This window comes from Eptatretus burgeri, chromosome 15 (assembly GCF_056783735.1).
Source record: "Eptatretus burgeri isolate ZD-2024b chromosome 15, Ebu_testis_v1, whole genome shotgun sequence".
Lineage (NCBI taxonomy): Eukaryota > Metazoa > Chordata > Myxini > Myxiniformes > Myxinidae > Eptatretus > Eptatretus burgeri.
Genome location: NC_140975.1, coordinates 64,448,812 through 64,469,024, shown reverse-complemented (window position 1 = coordinate 64,469,024; position 20,213 = coordinate 64,448,812). Strand labels below are relative to the sequence as shown.

Sequence of the window (20,213 nt, the reverse complement as noted above, 5' to 3'; positions counted from 1 at the left end):
GAATATGTCAATAGCGAATCTGTGAATAGTGAATCTGCGAATGGTGAATCTGTGAATTGTGAATCTGCGAATAGTGAATCTGTGAATAGTGAATATGTGAATAACGAATATGTGAATAGTGAATCTGCGAATAGTGAATCTGTGAATAGCGAATATGTGAATAACGAATATATGAATAACTAATATGGGAATAACGAATATGGGAATAACGAATATGTGAATATTGAATATGTGAATAACTAATATGTGAATCGTGAATCTGCGAATAGCGAATATGTGAATAACGAATATGTTAATAGTGAATCTGCGAATAGCGAATATGTGAATAACGAATATGTGAATAACGAATATGTGAATAGCAAATATGTGAGAACGAATCTGTGAAGAACGAATATGTGAATAACGAATAGGTGAATAGTGAATCTGCGAATAGGGAATATGTGAATAGCGAATATGTGAATACCGAATCTGTGAATAACAAATCCGTGAATAATGCATATATGAATAGCGAATATGTGAATAACGAATATGTGAATAACGAACATGTGAATAACGAATATGTGAATAGCGAATTTGTGAATAACGGATATGTGAATAACAAATATGTTAATAGTGAATCTGCGAATAGCGAATATGTGATTAGCGAATATGTGAATAACGAATATGTGAATAGCGAATATGTGAATAGTGAATCTGCGAATAACGAATATGTGAATCGCGAATATGTGAAAAACGAATATCTGAATACCGAATATGTGAATAACGAAAATGTGAATAACGAATCTGTGAATAACGAATATGTGAATAGCGAATATGTGAATAACTAATCCGTGAATAGCGAATATGTGAACAACGAATTTGTGAATAGTGATTATGTGAATACCGAATATTTGAATAACGAATATGTGAATAGCGAATACGTGAATAACGAATTTGTGAAGAACGAATATGTGAATAGCGAATATGTGAATAGCGAATCTGTGAATAACAAAGATGTGAATATCGAATATGTGAATATGGAATATGTGAATAACGAATACGTGAAGAGTGAATCTGTGAATAGTGAATATGTGAATAGCGAATATGTGAATCCCGAATATGTGAATAACGAATATGTGAATACCGAATCTGTGAATAACGAATATGTGAATAACGAATCCGTGAATAACGCAAACGTGAAAATCGAATATATGAATAACGAATATGTGAATAACGAATATGTGAATCGCGAATATGTGAAAAACGAATATCTGAATCCCGAATATGTGAATACCGAATGTGTTAATAGCGAATATGTGAATAACGAATATGTAACAATGAATGAATCCGTGAATAACGCATATATGTGAATATGGAATATGTGAATAACGAATATGTGAATAATGAATTTGTGAATACCGAATATGTGAATAGCGAGTCTGTTAATAACGAATCCGTGAATAACGAATATGTGAATAACGAATATGTGAATAGCGAATATGTGAATCGCGAATATGTGAATAGCGAATCCGTGAATAACGAATATGTGAATAACAAATATGTGAATAACGAATATGTGAATAACAAATATGTGAATAACGAATATGTGAATAGCGAATCCGTGAATAATGAATATGTGAATAACGAATATGTGAATAGTGAATAGCGAATATGTGAATAGCGAATCCGTGAATAACAAATATGTGAATCGCGAATCCGTGCATAACGAATATGTGAATAACGAATATGTGAATAACGAATATGTGAATAACGAATATGTGAATAGCGAATACGTGGATAACGAATACGTGGATAACGAATACGTGAATAGCGAATACGTGAATAACGAATGTGTGAATAGCGAATACGTGAATAACGAATATGTGAATAACGAATATGTGAATAACGAATACGTGAATAACGAATACGTGACTAACGAATACGTGAATCGTGAATCCGTGAATAACGAATATGTGAATAATGAATATGTGAATAACGAATCCGTGAATAGCGAATACGTGAATAACGAATACGTGAATAACGAATACGTGAATAACGAATACGTGGATAACGAATACGTGTATAACGAATACGTGGATAACGAATACGTGGATAACGAATATGTGAATAGCTAATCCGTGAATAACGAATCCGTGAATAGCAAATCCGTGAATAACGAATCAAGGAATAGCTAATCCGTGAATAACTAATCCGTGAATAACAAATCCGTGAATAGTGAATCCATGAATAGCGAATCCGTGAATAACGAGCCATGAATAGCTAATCCATGAATAGCTAATCCGTGAATAATGAATCCGTGAATCACTAATCCTTAAATAACGAATATGTCAATAACGAATCCATGAATAGCTAATCCGTGAATAACTAATCCGTGAATAGCTAATTCGTGAATAAAGAATCCGTGAATAAAGAATCCGTGAATAGCAAATCCCTGAATAACGAATCCGTGAATAATGAATCCGCGAATTCACAAATAACAAATCCATGAATAGCGAATCCACAAATAGCGAATCAGTGAATAGTGAATCCGCGAATTCGCAAATAACAAATCCATGAATAGCGAATCGGTGAATAAGGAATCTGCGAATTCGCAAATAACAAATCCACGAATAGCGAATCCACGAATAGTGAATCCGTGAATAGCAAATCGGTGAATAACAAATCCGTGAATAGCGAATCCATGAATAACGAATCTGTGAATAGCCAATCCGCGAATTCGCAAATTACAAATCCACGAATAGCGAATCCGTGAATCGTGAATCCGTGAATCGCGAATCTGTGAATAGCGAATCCATGAATAGTGAATTCCCGAATTCACAAATACCAAATCCACAAATACCAAATCCACAAATAACGAATCCGTGAATAACTAATCCGTGAATAGCTAATCCGTGAGTAACTAATCCGTGAGTAACTAATCCGTGAATAACTAATCCGTGAGTAACTAATCCGTGAATAATGAATCCATGAATAGCTCATCCATGAATAACTAATCTGTGAAGAGTGAATCCATGAATAACGAATCTGTGAATAGCGAATCCGTGAATAGTGAATCCGCGAATTCACAAATATCAGATCCAAGAATAACGAATCTGTGAATAGCAAATCCGTGAATAACGAATATGTGAATAACGAATCTGTGAATAACGAATATGTGAATAACGAATCCATGAATAGCTAATGCATGAATAACTAATCCGTGAATAACTAATCCGTGAATAGTGAATCCGCTAATTCACAAATATCAAATCCACGAATAACGAATCCGTGAATAGCAAATCCGTGAATAACTAATCCATGAATAGCTAATCCGTGAATAACGAATATGTGAATAACGAATCCATGAATAGCTAATGCGTGAATAACTCATCCGTGAATAACAAATCCGTGAATAGCTAATCCGTGAATAACTAATCCGTGAATATCGAATATGTGAAGATCAAATCCGTGAATAGTGAATCCGCGAATTCACAAATAACAAATCCGTGAATAGAGAATCCGTGAAGAGCAAATCCACGAATCGCAAATCAGCGAATTTGCAAATAGCTAATCCGTGAATAACAAATCGGTGAATCACAAATCAGTGAATAACGAGCCATGAATAGCTAATCCGTGAGTAACTAATCCTTGAATAACGAATATGTGAATAACGAATCCATGAATAGCTAATCTGTGAATAACTAATCCTTGAATAACGAATATGTGAATAACGAATCTGTGAATAACTAATCCGTGAATAACTAATCCGTGAATAACGAATATGTGAATAACTAATCCGTGAATAGCAAATCCGTGAATAACGAATCCATGAATAGCTAATCCATGAATAACGAATCCGTGAATAACGAATCCATGAAAAACGAATTTGTGAAGCAAATCCATGAATCCTTGAATAACGAATCCGTGAAGAGTGAATCCACGAATAGCGAATCTGTGAATAATGAATCCGCGAATTCACAAATAACAAATTCACAAATAATGAATCCATGAATAGCGAATCCACGAATAGCGAATCTGTGAATAGTGAATCCGTGAATAGCGAATCTGTGAATAGTGAATCCGCGAATTCACAATAATCAAATCCACAAATAACGAATCCATGAATAGCAAATCCGTGAATAACTAATCCATGAATAGCTAATCCGTGAATAGCGAATATGTGAATAACGAATACGTGCATAACGAATATATGAATAATGAATCCGTGAATAGCGAATCCATGGATAACGAATCCGTGAATAACGAATATGTGAAGAACGAATATGTGAATAACGAATATGTAAATAGCGAATATGTGAATAGCTAATCCGTGAATAGGGAATCCGCGAATAGTGAATCTGTGAATAACGAATCTGTGAATAACGAATCCGTGAATAGTGAATCCGTGAATAACGAATCCGTGAATAGTGAATCCGTGAATAACGAATCCGTGAATAGTGAATCCGTGAATAACGAATCCGTGACTAGTGAATCCGTGAATAACGAATCCGTGAATAACGAATCCGTGAATAACGAATCCGTGAATAGTGAATCCGTGAATAACAAATCTGTGAATAACGAATCTGTGAATAACGAATCCGTGAATAGTGAATCCGTGAATAGTGAATAGTGAATCCGTGAATAGTGAATCCGTGAATAACGAATCCGTGGATAATGAATCCGTGAATAACGAATATGTGAAGAACGAATATGTGAATAGCGAATATGTGAATAGCTAATCCCTGAATAACGAATCCGTGAATAAAGAATCCGTGAATAGCAAATCCGTGAATAACGAATCAATGAATAGCTAATACGTGAATAACAAATCCGTGAATAACGAATCAATGAAAAGCTAATCCATGAATAACAAATCCGTGAATAACTAATCCGTGAATAACGAATCCGTGAGTAGTGAATCCATGAATAGCTAATCCGTGAATAACGAATCCGTGAATAGTGAATCCATGAATAGCTAATCCGTGAATAACGAATCCGTGAATAGTGAATCCGTGAATAGCTAATCCGTGAATAACGAATCCGTGAAAAACGAATCCGTGAATAGTGAATCCGTGAATAACGAATCCGTGAATAACGAATTCGTGAAGAGTGAATCCCTGAATAACGAATCCGTGAAGAGTGAATCCACGAATAGCGAATCTGTGAATAATAAATCCGCGAATTCACAAATAACAAATTCACAAATAACGAATCCATGAATAGCGAATCCACGAATAGCGAATCTGTGAATAGTGAATCCGTGAATAGCGAATCGGTGAATAGTGAATCCGCGAATTCACAAATATCAAATCCACAAATAACGAATCCGTGAATAACTAATCCATGAATAGCTAATCCATGAATAACGAATCCGTGAATAACGAATAAGTGAATAACGAATATGTGAATAACGAATCTGTGAATAACGAATATGTGAATAACGAATCTGTGAATAGCGAATATGTGAATAACGAATCCGTGAATAACGAATAAGTGAATAACGAATATGTGAATAACGAATCTGTGAATAACGAATATGTGAATAACGAATCTGTGAATAGCGAATCCATGGATAACGAATCCGTGAAGAATGAATATGTGAATAACGAATATGTGAATAGCGAATATGTGAATAGCTAATCCGTGAATAGGGAATCCGCGAATAGTGAATCTGTGAATAGTGAATCTGTGAATAATGAATCTGTGAATAACGAATCCGTGAATAGTGAATCCGTGAATAACGAATCCGTGAATAGTGAATCCGTGAATAACGAATCCGTGAATAGTGAATCCATAAATAGTGAATCCGTGAATAACGAATCCGTGAATAACGAATCTGTGAATAACGAATCCGTGAATAGTGAATCCGTGAATAGTGAATCCGTGAATAGTGAATCCGTGAATAACGAATCCGTGAATAATGAATCTGTGAATAACGAATCTGTGAATAACGAATCCGTGAATAGTGAATCCGTGAATAGTGAATAGTGAATCCGTGAATAGTAAATCCGTGAATAGTGAATCCATGAATAACGAATCCGTGGATAACGAATCCGTGAATAACGAATATGTGAATAATGAATCCGTGAATAGCGAATCCGTGGATAATGAATCCGTGAATAACGAATATGTGAAGAACGAATATGTGAAGAACGAATATGTAAAGAACGAATATGTGAATAACGAATATGTGAATAGCTAATCCCTGAATAACGAATCCGTGAATAAAGAATCCGTGAATAGCAAATCCGTGAATAACGAATCAATGAATAGCTAATACGTGAATAACGAATCAATGAATAGATAATCCGTGAATAACAAATCCGTGAATAACTAATCCGTGAATAACGAATCCGTGAATAGTGAATCCATGAATAGCTAATCCGTGAATAATGAATCCGTGAATCACTAATCCTTGAATAACGAATATGTGAATAACGAATCCATGAATAGCTAATCTGTGAATAACGAATCGGTGAATAACGAATATGTGAATAACGAATCCATGAATAGCTAATGCGTGAATAACTAATCCGTAAATAACTAATCCGTGAATAACTAATCCATGAATAACTAATCCGTGAATAGCTAATCCGTGAATAGCTAATCGCTGAATAACTTATCTGTGAATAACTAATCCGTGAATAACGAATATTTGAATAACGAATCCATGAATAGCTAATCCCTGAATAACGAATCAATGAATAACAAATTCGTGAATAACGAATATTTGAATAACGAATCCATGAATAGCTAATCCCTGAATAACGAATCAATGAATAACAAATCCGTGAATAACGAATCCGTGAATAGTGAATCCGCGAATTCGCAAATAACGAATCCATGATTAGCAAATCCGTGAATAGTGAATCCGCGAATTCACAAATAACAAATCCATGAATAGCGAATCCACGAATAGCGAATCAGTGAATAGTGAATCCGCGAATTTGCAAATAACAAATCCATGAATAGCGAATCCGTGAATAGCCAATCGGTGAATAAGGAATCCGCGAATTCGCAAATAACAAATCCACAAATATGAATCCACGAATAGTGAATCCGTGAATAGCAAATCGGTGAATAACGAATCCGTGAATAGCGAATCCACGAATAACGAATCTGTGAATAGCCAATCCGCGAATTCGCAAATTACAAATCCACGAATAGCGAATCCGTGAATAGTGAATTCCCAAATTTACAAATATCAAATCCACAAATAACGAATCCGTGAATAACTCATCCGTGAATAGCTAATCCGTGAATAACTAATCCGTGAGTAACTAATCCATGAATAACTAATCCGTGAATAACTAATCCGTGAGTAACTAATCCGTGAATAACGAATCCATGAATAGCTCATCCGTGAATAACTAATCTGTGAAGAGTGAATCCATGAATAACGAATCTGTGAATAGCTCATCCGTGAATAACTAATCTGTGAAGAGTGAATCCATGAATAACGAATCTGTGAATAGCTCATCCGTGAATAACTAATCTGTGAAGAGTGAATCCATGAATAACGAATCTGTGAATAGCCAATCCGTGAATAGTGAATCCGCGAATTCACAAATATCAAATCCAAGAATAACGAATCCGTGAATAGCTAATCCGTGAATAACCAATATGTGAATAACGAATCCGTGAATAACCAATATGTGAATAACGAATGCGTGAATAACTAATGCGTGAATAACTAATCCGTGAATAACTAATCCGTGAATAGTGAATCCGCTAATTCACAAATATCAAATCCACGAATAGCTAATCCGTGAATAACTAATCCATGAATAGCTAATCCGTGAATAGCTAATCCGTTTAATAACGAATATGTGAATAACGAATCCATGAATAGCTAATGCGTGAATAACTAATCCGTGAATAACTAATCCGTGAATAACTAATCCGTGAATAACGAATATGTGAATAACGAACCCATGAATAGCTAATCTGTGAATAACGAATCCATGAATAGCTAATCCGTGAATAACGAATCCCTGAATAACAAATCCGTGAATAGCAATCTGCGAATAATGAATCCGTGAATATCTGGGCATTGTTTCTTTGGAAAAGGGGAATGGGTTCCCGGTCATTCATGATTCATCAGACAAAAATCAGAAACCCCATGAAAAACCATGAAAACCCATAAATATCCAAAAACGAAACAAAACAACGTGAATACACGAAGCGTAGGGCCACGAATGTCGAAGCATGTCACCTTTTATGACCAGCGAATATGTGGGGTCCACAAAGAGCGAATCCGCAAACAGTGGAGTCTGACAGTACTGCATTGCATCGTGACGGAATGAGAGATGCAAACACTCTACTTGATTCCAACTGGTGATCAAAGCCGAGCAGTGTGGAATGCCATGACGTTCAGAAAAGCTGGATGATCGAAAAAAAATAGACCATGATCTGAGAATCCTACTGCACCGGGTTTCTGTGAAGTTCCGACTCGAAGCGGAAATTTTTCGATGTTAGGCAAAATATTTTGAACGATCAAAAGTGCAAAAACATGCACTTGTGTTATTTCTGCTCATGAGATTTTGTTTGCCATATCAGCCTTTCATCTGAAAGATTCAAGGTCTTGCTTGGCAATTTGTCCCCTATTTCGTCATAAATCCCACAATTGTTTCATGCCTGCAATTTAAAATATCATTTTTGAAAACATTCCAACCGATCATCTTCCTTAGCAGGAGACAGAGCAAGAAATACATTCAAGCTAGTTCATCGTCATTTTGTATCCGGCCTGTGGCTGCTGGTTGCATCATTGCTGGGAGCACGGCTGTGCCACTGATGCAGTGTCCCCTGTTTCCAGTGGGCTGGTACTCAATTTTCCAACGTCAAAAGGATGCCAGGCGGAGTCAACCCACCTGGTGTTATTTAACGATAGGACAGGGGCTCAAACTCAAGACCCTTAGATCTTAAGCCAGTCACCTTGACCATTAAGTGAACAACAGACTTATTCGAGCCATTTTACCAATCCCTTACCAGCAGGATCAGCATTCGAACCTGAAAGTACCAGGCTATAATGCACAAAACTCAGCCCTGAGGCCGAACCCTGAGACAATGATATCGCCTAAAAATTGAATCGGTAATGGCCAAGTCAACACATTATACACAAGATTTGAACCTGAGATCCCTGCAGCCTCATTAGTTATGTTCTCAGATGGGAATGCCAAACAGGGTGACTTAGTAGGAATTGTAAACTTCTCAGTGACACCATCAACTCCATGACAATTCAATCATGATGATGATCATCATCGTTATCATCATAATCAGCATGTTTTCAGTCCACGGCAGCACGAAGGCTTCCCTGAACTCATGTTGGGGGTAACAGGCATATTTTCCACGCTGAGCAGATGTGCATTGGTGAGAGTTTGAGCAGGAATTTGTAATCTGTTCAGGATGTTGGCAATAACTCGTCGACTATTCATGGGTTATTTTACGTCAACCAACTCATTCCAGCAGATAGAACATCCGAGGGACTGCACACCCATTGATGAATCACTCTGCCTGTGAGGCACCAGAGTGACAGTTTATAGTTGGGTCAGGATTCGAACCCAGGCTAGTCGAGAGTCGAGTGCACGTTTCTCGAAGCCATCCTACCAGCCTCAGAGATAAGATGTTCACATATCATCGGAACTAACATTGTACTTTGGTCAATGTGCATTTAGAAAGCCTTTAAAAACTTCCGTCTTTTTTAATAATCTTCTTTAAAAGGTAAATAGGCATTTAAAAGCTTCGGTTTTTGACACGTGTTCCTCCATTTATGCCTTATTAGTTTTCATGTGGGGGTGGAAAAAACTATATACTGTATATACATAGTATCACAGATAATTACAATGAAGTTTGTTTTCAATCAGAGTTCAATTATGGGAAATCAGCCCCATAGCTCAGTCCTCCAACATTCATTGAGACCTCCTTGCTAATTCCAAAGTGACATATTTGTCCATTTATAATTGATATGCAACAAAGCAAAGGGTTAAATAGTTCCGCTGAAGCGAGAATGTCAAACCGACGTAAAACTTAGAATACACCGCTGATGCCAGGCTTTAGCTCTGTGAAGGATTTTTTTTTTTTTTTTACAAAAACAATTTTAATTTTGATGTAGAAAAGAATCTCAAAAATAAACCTACTTCATTCTTATTCCCATGTATGTTCACATGGTCCATGGAGAACTAGAACAGGACTCGGTCAAGTTCATACCTGCGCGAGGCTGAACAGTTTATGTTTTGTATCCCACTGAAAGGCCAGATCTAGATCCAGACCTCCAAAGTCAAATCGGCTTGTTCTTGTCACCTAACCAACTCATCCACCAGGATTTGTCATAATCCGTCCACGACCTTTTGAGATATCGTGCGATACGAGTATATCGTTTTTGGTCACGTCTCTCAATGGTGAAAAATAACTTGAGAAATTCTCGTGTCCAGATCCGGATCTTCAATATCTAATCAATTCGGCCATGGCAGACACCCAAACTGTCCACCAAGTTTCGTCCGAATCCGTCCATAAGTTTGAGAGATATTCTGCACACAGACAGACAGACAGACAAGCAGACAAACAAGTGTGAAAACATAGCCTCAGTCCACCTTCAGTGGCAGACGTAATAAAGTTCGAATGTTCAGAACAAAACAAACAAAATATTCAAGAAAAGCACAACAAAATAAAGAAATAAATCCCAAACAAAATAAAATATGACGTTAATTCAAAATCTCATTAAATTCCAAATTTCTCAACAACTTTACGATTTAGTTTTGACCCCTTTTAAGCATTCTCCCTCACTGCATCGGAATGACGTCACAGAAGTCCTGCCATCTCATGATGTATAGTGAGTGCAAAGTACGGGAATCGATAGGCAACATGTTATAAGGGCCGGAGATGTAAATTTGTTGAACAACCTGAATGTTCCACGTTAAAATGTGCTGTAATTTTGTGTTCGAGCATTCCAATTGGTTAATGTGCCATTGTGATTGAAACTACAACAGACAGAATAAAATGAATCCTGCTCATTGTAAAACAAACTTCATTTTAACTATCTGTGATAGGATGCCTGGTGTTGGCTTAATGGTTAGGGTGGTGGGCTTGGGATCCTAGGGTCCTGAGTTCAAATCCTGCTCAGCTGTTGAATTAATACCAGGTGGGGTTAACTCTGCCTGTCATCCTTCTGAGATCGGCAAAATGAGTACCAGCTTGCTGGTATACTGTGTTGGAGTGGTGACTCGTCCAGGATTGTGCCCAATAGCCAAGGAGACTGCTTCGGCAGCACGAACGCTCTGCACAGAGTATGGCCCCGATGGATGGATGGATCTGTGATCGGAACACAATCAAGTGGACTACATGTGTTGGCATCCGGTAGCATGACGTTTGCTATCATACGGTGGGTACTTGAACCGGTGATGGCATCGAGTCGATGCATTTCTGTATGATGACCTGATCCAGATTTTGTGGAATGCGGAGTAGATTTGGTTGCAGCCCTTGCATAATACATGCCAGGGATTGGCTTTTCCGCAGCTCCTGGTCCACATTTTCACGGACGTCTACGATGGCATTCATGCCGGGACCCTGTGGTACCCAGGTAAGAACCTGCAGCTCATTCCGCATTTTTCAATTGGAGATGGGTCTTGGTATACAAGAAACCCTCTTACCACTATACTAGCAAGGAATTTTACAGTGTGGAATGCATTTACTGCAGCAGAAGAATTTCTGTTTGAGCAAAAGTTAAACAACAATCTCGACTCACTGTGAAACACTTTGTAACTCTTCCCTTTGTTGTACATCCTTTAAGCCTTTCATAAACAAAGAAAAACATGAGCCAGCCAGGGATTTCTGAGATGAACTGAACAATATACACTTGTCCATGTGTTTTGGTTCTGAAAAAAAACTGTATTTATACAAACTTTTATGAAGTTTGAATTCTTTCACCAAATTTTTTGAACGGGAGGTTCTCGATTTCTTAGCTTTCAAGAAATGCTTAAAATTAACTTTTGACATTTGTTTTAGGGATAATATTTAGTACATATGTGAAAATGGCTGATTTTGCATCACTCTCACACACACACACACACACACACACACACACACACACACACACACACACACACACACACACACACACACACACAGTAAATATATTTATTTATTTATTTATTTATTTACATGAATTACGAATGATGGAGAAACTTTTTTTTCCAAATGAACTTTCATTATTCATTATCCATAACGGAGGAGATCAAACGAAACCCCGTTATAATTAAAGGAGATTACATGTCAGGAATACCTGAAAAAAACACATATACAAACAAGAAAAATAGCTATCAGAGATTGGAGACCCTTGCCAGGACATGTTTTGTATGGTGTTTGTGTAGTTTTGTGTCGTGTATTTTGTGTGGTTTTTGTGTTCTGGTGTATTACAAAAGTAATAATAGACGTAACTTGAACTGCCACTTTATAACTTCTGCCAGTGATGGCCAGGTACCAAGACGTCCCGCTTTGATGAAACCCCGCTTTGATCAGACACCTGACCCTGACCCATGACATTTATTATTATTCGATTTAGTTCAGAATGACATTAAAATAAATTCAATTCAAATCAAATTGAAGACCAAATAGGTACAGTCCTGCATTGAAGTCATCAGAAGGAACCTGATCAAGCAAAAAGCAAAGATGAAGTCATCAGGAGGAACTTGGAAAAGATTTGGGTTTCAGCTGATACTCCTCGTCCCTCAAACCCATCCAAGCACAGCCAAGTGAGCCTTATTCAAAAAAAAAAAATCAAAAAGAACCCAGATTCAATTTTTTTTAAAATAATTCTGACTGCCAGACCATGCGTCCGATCAGGTAGAAATTTAAAACATATATTCTCCGTCACTACTCAACCTTAATTGTGAAGTTTCACATCAATCGATGAAGCGGTTCAAGAGAAATAATTTTTGAAAGATTTTTGCTCAATCCAATATGGCTGCCAGACCATAGGACATACCATTTATTCATGAATACCTTGGTATCCCCAATGCTTGGGGAACATTTGTGTAAAGTTTTGCCTCGATCTGTTCAGCCGTTTCAGAGAAGATTTTTGAAGGTTTTTTTTTTTAAAAAAAACACAATATGGCTGCCAAACCACATGACCAATGATGTCATCAATTTTTTTCTGTGGACCAATTTATCCTGAGACAACCCTCAAAAATATTCATACAGATCAGATGTAGCATTCTATGTATGTAACTATGACGTTATAACGAAGGAACCTATGACGTCAAAAAATAATCGCATTCCCCATATGTGGAGTACTTTCCATGTGCCAAGTTTCAATATTTTTCTAGGTGTGGTTTTGGAGATACACAGATCCAAAGTTTTTTTCCTTTTTTTCCAACATGGCTGCCACACCACGTGACCTATGACGTCTTAATTATCATTATAACATTCTACATGAGTAGTCGCTCCGAAGGTGAAAATTTTATCTCAATCCGACAAGCTGTTGCAGCGAAAAACACTAAAGTTCTGTGCAGCCAAACAAACAAACAAGAAGAAGACGTCGTGCAGAGCATGATATTGCAAAATCTATAAAACAAATATGACCTCAAAAATAATTGCTGGTTGAATTCAATTACTCAAGATGTAAATCCTCTTCAAATTTCAAGTGAATCGGATGAAAATTGACAATTTTAAAGATTCGGCCTATGTTGACTTTTTGGCTGATGTGGACCTACAAAATAATTGGTGACCTGAAATATACATATATATATATATATATATATATATATATATATATATATATATATATATATATATATATATATATATATATATATATATATATCCTCTTCAAATTTTAAGTCAATCGGATGAAAACTGAGTATTTTAGAAACACCACCTTAGTTGTTGACCTTGGGCCTCTGTCGACCTTTTGACCTCAAAAACAATAGGCTTCTTCCTTATCACAAACTCTACCACGTGATGAAGTTTCGTGAAGATCGGTTTAAAATTGTGACCTGCAGGCGACAAACAGACAAAAACGACAGACAGACAAACAAACAAACAGAATAACAAAATCGACGAACCAATATACTTAATAAATCTTCGATTTTGCAAGTAACAAGAAGACAAACAAACGGACCCAAATTCCATACCTCTCCTTTGGCGAGGGTAATCAAAATTAATTGGTTGCACAAGTATTCAGCCCCTTAGTTCAGGACTTGATGGAAGCACCTTTTGCAGCAATGATTGCTACAAGTCTTTCTGGGTAGGTCTCCACCAGGTTTGCTCATCGAGGTGGTGAAATCTTTGCCCATTCTTCACGTGAAAATTGATCTAGTTCTGCCAAGTTTGATGTGGATCGTCGTTGGACTGCAATCTTCAAGTGTCATCATAAATGTTCAATTAGGTTGAAGTCAGGACTCTGACTGTGCAACTCAAGAGCATTTATTACTTGATGAAAAAAATTAAAATTTCTTCTTATTCAGCGACTCGTGTGGCTTTAGCTTTGTGCTTTGAATCATTGTCCAGCTGAAATGTGAATCTCCGACTCAGTTTTACATTCATTGCTGATTCAAGAAGGTTTTCATCAAGGATTCTCCTGTATTTTGCACCGTCTATTTCCCTTCTATCCATACAAGATTGCCACTCCCTGCTGATGAAAATCGGCCCCATAACTAGATGTTGCCACCACCATGCTCAACAGTAGGGATGGCGTTGACTGCTTAATGTGCAGTGTTAGGTTTGCACCGGCCCTAATGCCTTGAATTAGGACAAAAAAAGTTCAATTTTTGTCTCGTCTGTCCACAAAACTTTTCTCCACGAGCCTGCAGTATCATTAAGATTCTTTTTCGCAAACTCCATACGAGCTTTTAGATGTGTCTTTCTCAGTAATGGCTTCATACTTGCCACCTGTCCATAGAGACCAGCTTTGTGAAGGGAACGGGATATTGTTGATTGATGAACACTGACCCCCATCTCGGACATAGAGCCTTGCAGATCTTTCAAAGTCATTATTAGATTTACAGTGACATCCCGAACCAGTTTCCTGCTTGCCCAGATGTTGAGTTTGGATGGGTGACCTGATCTGGGTAGAGTCTGGGTGGTATGATACGTCTTCCACTTCTTAATGATGTATCTCACCGTACTCAAAGGGATAATGAGTGACTTCGAAATCTTCTCATAGCCTCTCCTGAACAGTGCTTCTCCATCACTTTATGTCTGACTTCTTTGGAAAACTCCTTGGTCTTCATGTTTGCCTTGATGGTTGAACAAGTGAGTTTCACCTTCAAACTCCTTAGATAAGTGGAGGAGCTTAATTTTTGTTAGTTTAACCAGCAAAGTTCAACCACTAATTACATACAGGTGAAACCTATTATCTATTTGTAACCTTTCAAATGAATAATTTGCTCCTGAAATGATTTTGGGTGAATTAGGCAATGGGTTGTAATACTTATGTAACTGAGAATCATCTGATTTTTCTCTGTTATTCACATTTTATCCACATTTTTTAACATCATCACTTTGGAATAGTTCATGAAGACTCGATATATTAAGTTTGATTTGAAAGAATCATGAAATAAGCTCAGATGGCATCAAAATGTGAAAACTTTGGAGGGGGTGAATACTTTTGCAGGCCATTGTACATACAGAAACACACAGACATATATTATGTATGTCTATATATATATATATATATATATATATATATATATATATATATATATATATATATATATATATATATATATATATATATATATATATATACACACACACACACACACGCACGAGGGGCAGGCAATAAGTAGCCTTAAAATGGCAATATAAATCTGAGAATGTAACGTGTGTAGTGGTAGATGACATATGTTATATCTATGGGTAAGAGTCATGTTTTGCCTGTTTTAGATCTGGCAACATTGAGTGTATGACGTCAATGGAGAGGTTTCAAGATGGCGGCTCCCTTTGAAGCATGCACCAGGGAGGAGCAACATTCTGTCATCTGTTTCTTGGGAAGTGAGGGTGTGAATCCCAGTGAAATCCATCGCAGAATGAAAATGCAATATGGTGATGTTATCGCTGCAGCAGGAGTATGACTGGGACAAGAGGTTTAAAAGTGGAGTGTCCAATGTGGCAGACGCACTCGCTCGTGCTGGCCTCATACAGCCGACAAACCAGAAACGGTTGCAGGAGTTGAGATAATGGAAAACCGTCGCATTACGCTGGATGAAGTGATCCCCCGATTGAACATTTGCCATGGTTCAGCACACCATATCATTCACAATGTGCTGGGGTTCCGCAAAGTGTTTGCAAGGTGGGTGCCGAGACAACTCACACCCTGAATGAAAGAACTCCACTTTTAAACTTGCTGTCCCAGTAGTACACCTGCTGTAGCAATAAACATGTATCACCATATTGCATTTTCATTCTGTGATTAATTTCACTGGGATTCACACCCTCACTTCCCAAGAAATGGATGACAGAACGCTGCTCCTCATTGGTGCATGCTTCTAAGGGAACCGCCATCTTGGAACTGCTCCAGTGACGTCATATTGTTGCCAGATCAAAGTGATTGAGTGACGCTCAATGTTGCCAGATCAAAAACAGGCAAAACATGACTTTTACCCATAGATATAACATATTTCATCTAGAACTACACACATTACAGCACAACTACTAAGAGCTGCCCCATTGTGTTATTGGTACAAATCCGGTTTGGGGTCAGCCGACCAGAGGGTTGCAAAGGTCGCTACATGTGCGAGCATGCATGCAGGTGGGCCTTTGCATGGATAGATTAGGGGATTTGAAATGCTCCTGTCGGGTTTTATTGAGAACCTGGCGGTTAGAAAGAAAATGCTGCTGTTTGGGCGTGTTTTACCGTTCCGGTAAGCCTGATAGAGAGGGATGGAGCAGTAAGGCAAATTGGGGGGGGGGGGTAAACAAATTCCCAAAGAGCCTTGAAGAAAAGGAGGCAGGACTTGAGGAAAATTCCCGTGGTGTCCTATCACTATTTGGGTGGATTAGCAAGGGTACCGTAAACTGCAGGTAGGGGTCACGTGGAGATCCGGAGAGTCTCCACGTGACCCCTACTGCAAGGCTGAGAGCTACTACATGGGAAGGGCTACATGGAAAAAAAAGAGAAAAAACTGGTAAAACCTTCAACTCATTCTGAAACAAGGAAACCTCTTCACAGGACCACTGTTCAGGAGGGGGTAATGAGGATGCTAGCAGATGGGACACCCATTCAATGATGGCACACACCCTGCCTGTGAAAGCCTGAGATGATAGTCTGTAGCTGGGCTGAGATTCAAACCCAGGCGAGACAGCTTAGAAGTGAGCATGCATACCTCGAGGCCATCCTGCCACCCATCTTCATCAGCCATCCTTGTTGCTTATATATATATATATATATATATATATATATATATATATATATATATATATATATATATATATATATATATATATATATATATGGCGTGAGAAAAAAAACACAACTTCCACTTTGCTGTGAAGCTCAGTGTTAGATGCTTTGGTTTGAACCTCTGCTTAAAATGAATGAAATTAAACATTTCAAAAATTTCAAATTATTCACACTCAGATTTCAACATCACCGTAATGCATATTATCAAGTCGCTTGAACTTTCTTGATGAAAGAAGATGATTTAAAATAGCAGCTTCCACCAGGTGGCACAAAACAATTCAAATTGTGGTCTTCCCCCCACACTGAACTCATTCCCCCAGATATATCCTGACAGAAGCCATAGTTGGGGTTCCCTTAGGCAGCATGCAAAATTTGGTTGGATTTGGTTCAATAGTTTTGTTATTTTTTTTTTGAAGCATTATAAATAAACAAACAAATCCACTTTTCTAGTACGCACGCACACACACACACACACACACACACACACACACACACACACACACACACACACACACACACACACACACACACACACACACACCAGATCACCTCCCTTTCCTCCATTTTCTCCCATATCCCCTCCCAATCCCTTACTCTTCTCCTCCACCCCCATACTCCCAATGATGAGTAATTAAGCAAACTGCGCATTGCCTTCTTGTGGGTGGTGGGTGCTCCAATCTGTAGTGATTTGTCTTCTCAACCATTTGCTTACATTTTGACTCGAATTGAGATTTTAGAAAGCTTGCAGCACCTCTTAACCATGAGATGGCCTTTCAATTCCCTCCCACCATCTTATTCAACTGTCGAGCAACCGCACACCTGCAGTGAGTGTATCCGAGTCATTGGCAGACAACTCCTCGACCTTGGCACGAAGGCGCAGCTCATACCGCCGGGAGTACCCATCACGTGGTTTCCAGAGTGCCTGTAGCAACAGCGGCTTCTCGTGATTTGCCACCAGACGAAGGCACTCCACATGCCACGTCCCCTCAGACCCGGCCTGCTTTCCGATGGCCTCGCAAAGAACATAGTCGGCCGCTCGTTCACGATCCAGAGAGTAGCGTTCCAAGGCCTCCTTCACAAGCTCCTGCCAAAATCAGCCAAAGCAATGATGATCCTGTTAAGCTAATGACTCACTTAGGCATATTGACAATTGCTGATCATCAAGTGCTTTGGTTTTACAACAAAGTACATTTGCACCAGCTTTTCTGTTGTTGGCATTGCCTCTTGTACCACTAATCGAAGAACTACGAAGAATACCCGTTTTCACTGTTGATGGAAAGATATTGAGCAAAGCGTCTGGCATGAAAATGGTGCCTGCAGTGCGGGGGCTCCAAAATGATAACGAGAGGCCAGAAGATTATAGGAACAACAAACCAGGATAGATATTGTAATTTCTCTGGAGGATCCAGGTAGGTTTCTCACCCAGGTTGTAAATTAGGATGAAGCATTGGCTCAGCATTTTTATTGATTCTGCATTGAGGTGTGGCCTCCAGTAACAGGAAGGACCCTGATTCATCCCCTTTGATATTGGCGAATTCAAATTAACGGCCTTTGTTCGGAGAGTTTTGGCCTCCATCTTATGAGAATCCCAAGGAATAAGTATAACAGACTTGAAAAGGCCAAGGTACTGTACTACATCATGAGGAAATGTTGTTCTCGATTATTAAAAGAAGAAGAAGAAAAATATCAAAGGATAACCCATAAAGAGAAATAGTGCGGAAAGTCTTTTCACTTCTTTCACTTTCCAAATGTAAAGGCAGCAGTAATGTAGAACAACATCTTTCCTCATTCCCATATTTGCCAAACTAGGCCCATCCCAACTATTTCATGCTTCTGTACCTGGAGGAAAGGTGCACGGAAGTGCATCTGATTACAAAGACGAGGTCATGAATGCTGCAGAACATTTTAAGACCAAGGAGAAATGCTTCTTCTATGGGGCTTAGAGATAGAACAAAAAGGTTGAAGGAAGCCCATTGAACTTAAGGGATGTTATAATGACCTAGAACGGCACTCGGTAGAGCGCATACAGTTTAGGTTGAACAGTTGACGTTTTGTATCCCACTGACGGGCCGGATCTGTATCCGGACTTGAACCAAAATCTAATCGGCTTGTTCTTGTCACCCACCCAACTCATCCACCAAGTTTTGTTATGATCCGTCGACAACGTTTTTTGAGATATCACGTCACATATCGTTTTTGGCCCGATCTCTCAATTGTGAAGAATCACTGAATAAATAGATAAATAAATAAATATATTTTAACATATCCGGATCCAGATCTTCATCAAAACGTAATCAATTCGTCCTTGTCACACACCCAACCTGTCTACCAAGTTTCGTCCAAATCCGTCCATTTTTTTGAGACATCATGCTCACAAACAAACAAACGAGCAGTCATAGACTGGTACTTACGAAATCGTCAAGGTGACCTCTGACCTTGTCTAATAAAAGCTGTCTCTAGAGAAGGTAGCGATGCAAACCAGAAGTTTCTACGATGATTCTGTACCAAAGCATCAAAAATCGAATGTTTTGGATGTTTGACCTCACTGTGACCTTGACCTTTGACCGATTTTGACCAAAATCTAATCAGCGCTAGCCATCACCCTCCTGAATCACGTGGTGTCATTTGACATTGGTAGCTTCTTCCGTTCTCGAGTTATCTTGCCTACAAACAAACACACAAACAAACAAACAGAAACGGAAGTCATCAATATACTTACGCAATCTTTAGATTTCGTAAGTAACAACAACAGGGGTGAAAACATAACCTCCCATCCACACTCAGTGGCGGAGGTAAAAATGATACCGATTCCAACATTCAGGTTGGTCATTTTGTTGAT

The 20,213-nt window shown here is 38.3% G+C and overlaps 1 protein-coding gene and 1 long non-coding RNA gene across 5 annotated transcripts in view; one reads left to right on the top strand and one right to left on the bottom strand.

The window, feature by feature from the left end:
- The window catches only part of LOC147012343 (ras-associating and dilute domain-containing protein-like), a 110,095-nt gene that overhangs the window by 84,999 nt on the left and 4,883 nt on the right, over positions 1-20,213 (bottom strand). For all 3 annotated transcript variants that reach the window (XM_085856418.1, XM_085856420.1, XM_085856419.1), the window contains exon 3: positions 18,194-18,458. In XM_085856418.1, the coding sequence (XP_085712544.1) occupies positions 18,194-18,458 (265 nt within the window). The remainder of the gene's footprint in view (positions 1-18,193; positions 18,459-20,213) is intronic.
- Positions 9,440-20,213, top strand: part of LOC147012342 (uncharacterized) — a 34,006-nt gene continuing 23,232 nt past the window's right edge. The window contains exons 1-2 of one of the 2 annotated variants that reach the window (XR_015051576.1): positions 9,440-11,356; positions 11,491-11,554. This is a non-coding gene — a long non-coding RNA (uncharacterized LOC147012342). Of the gene's footprint in view, positions 11,555-20,213 lie in introns of both variants that reach the window. The other variant, XR_015051575.1, reaches the window with a different exon arrangement.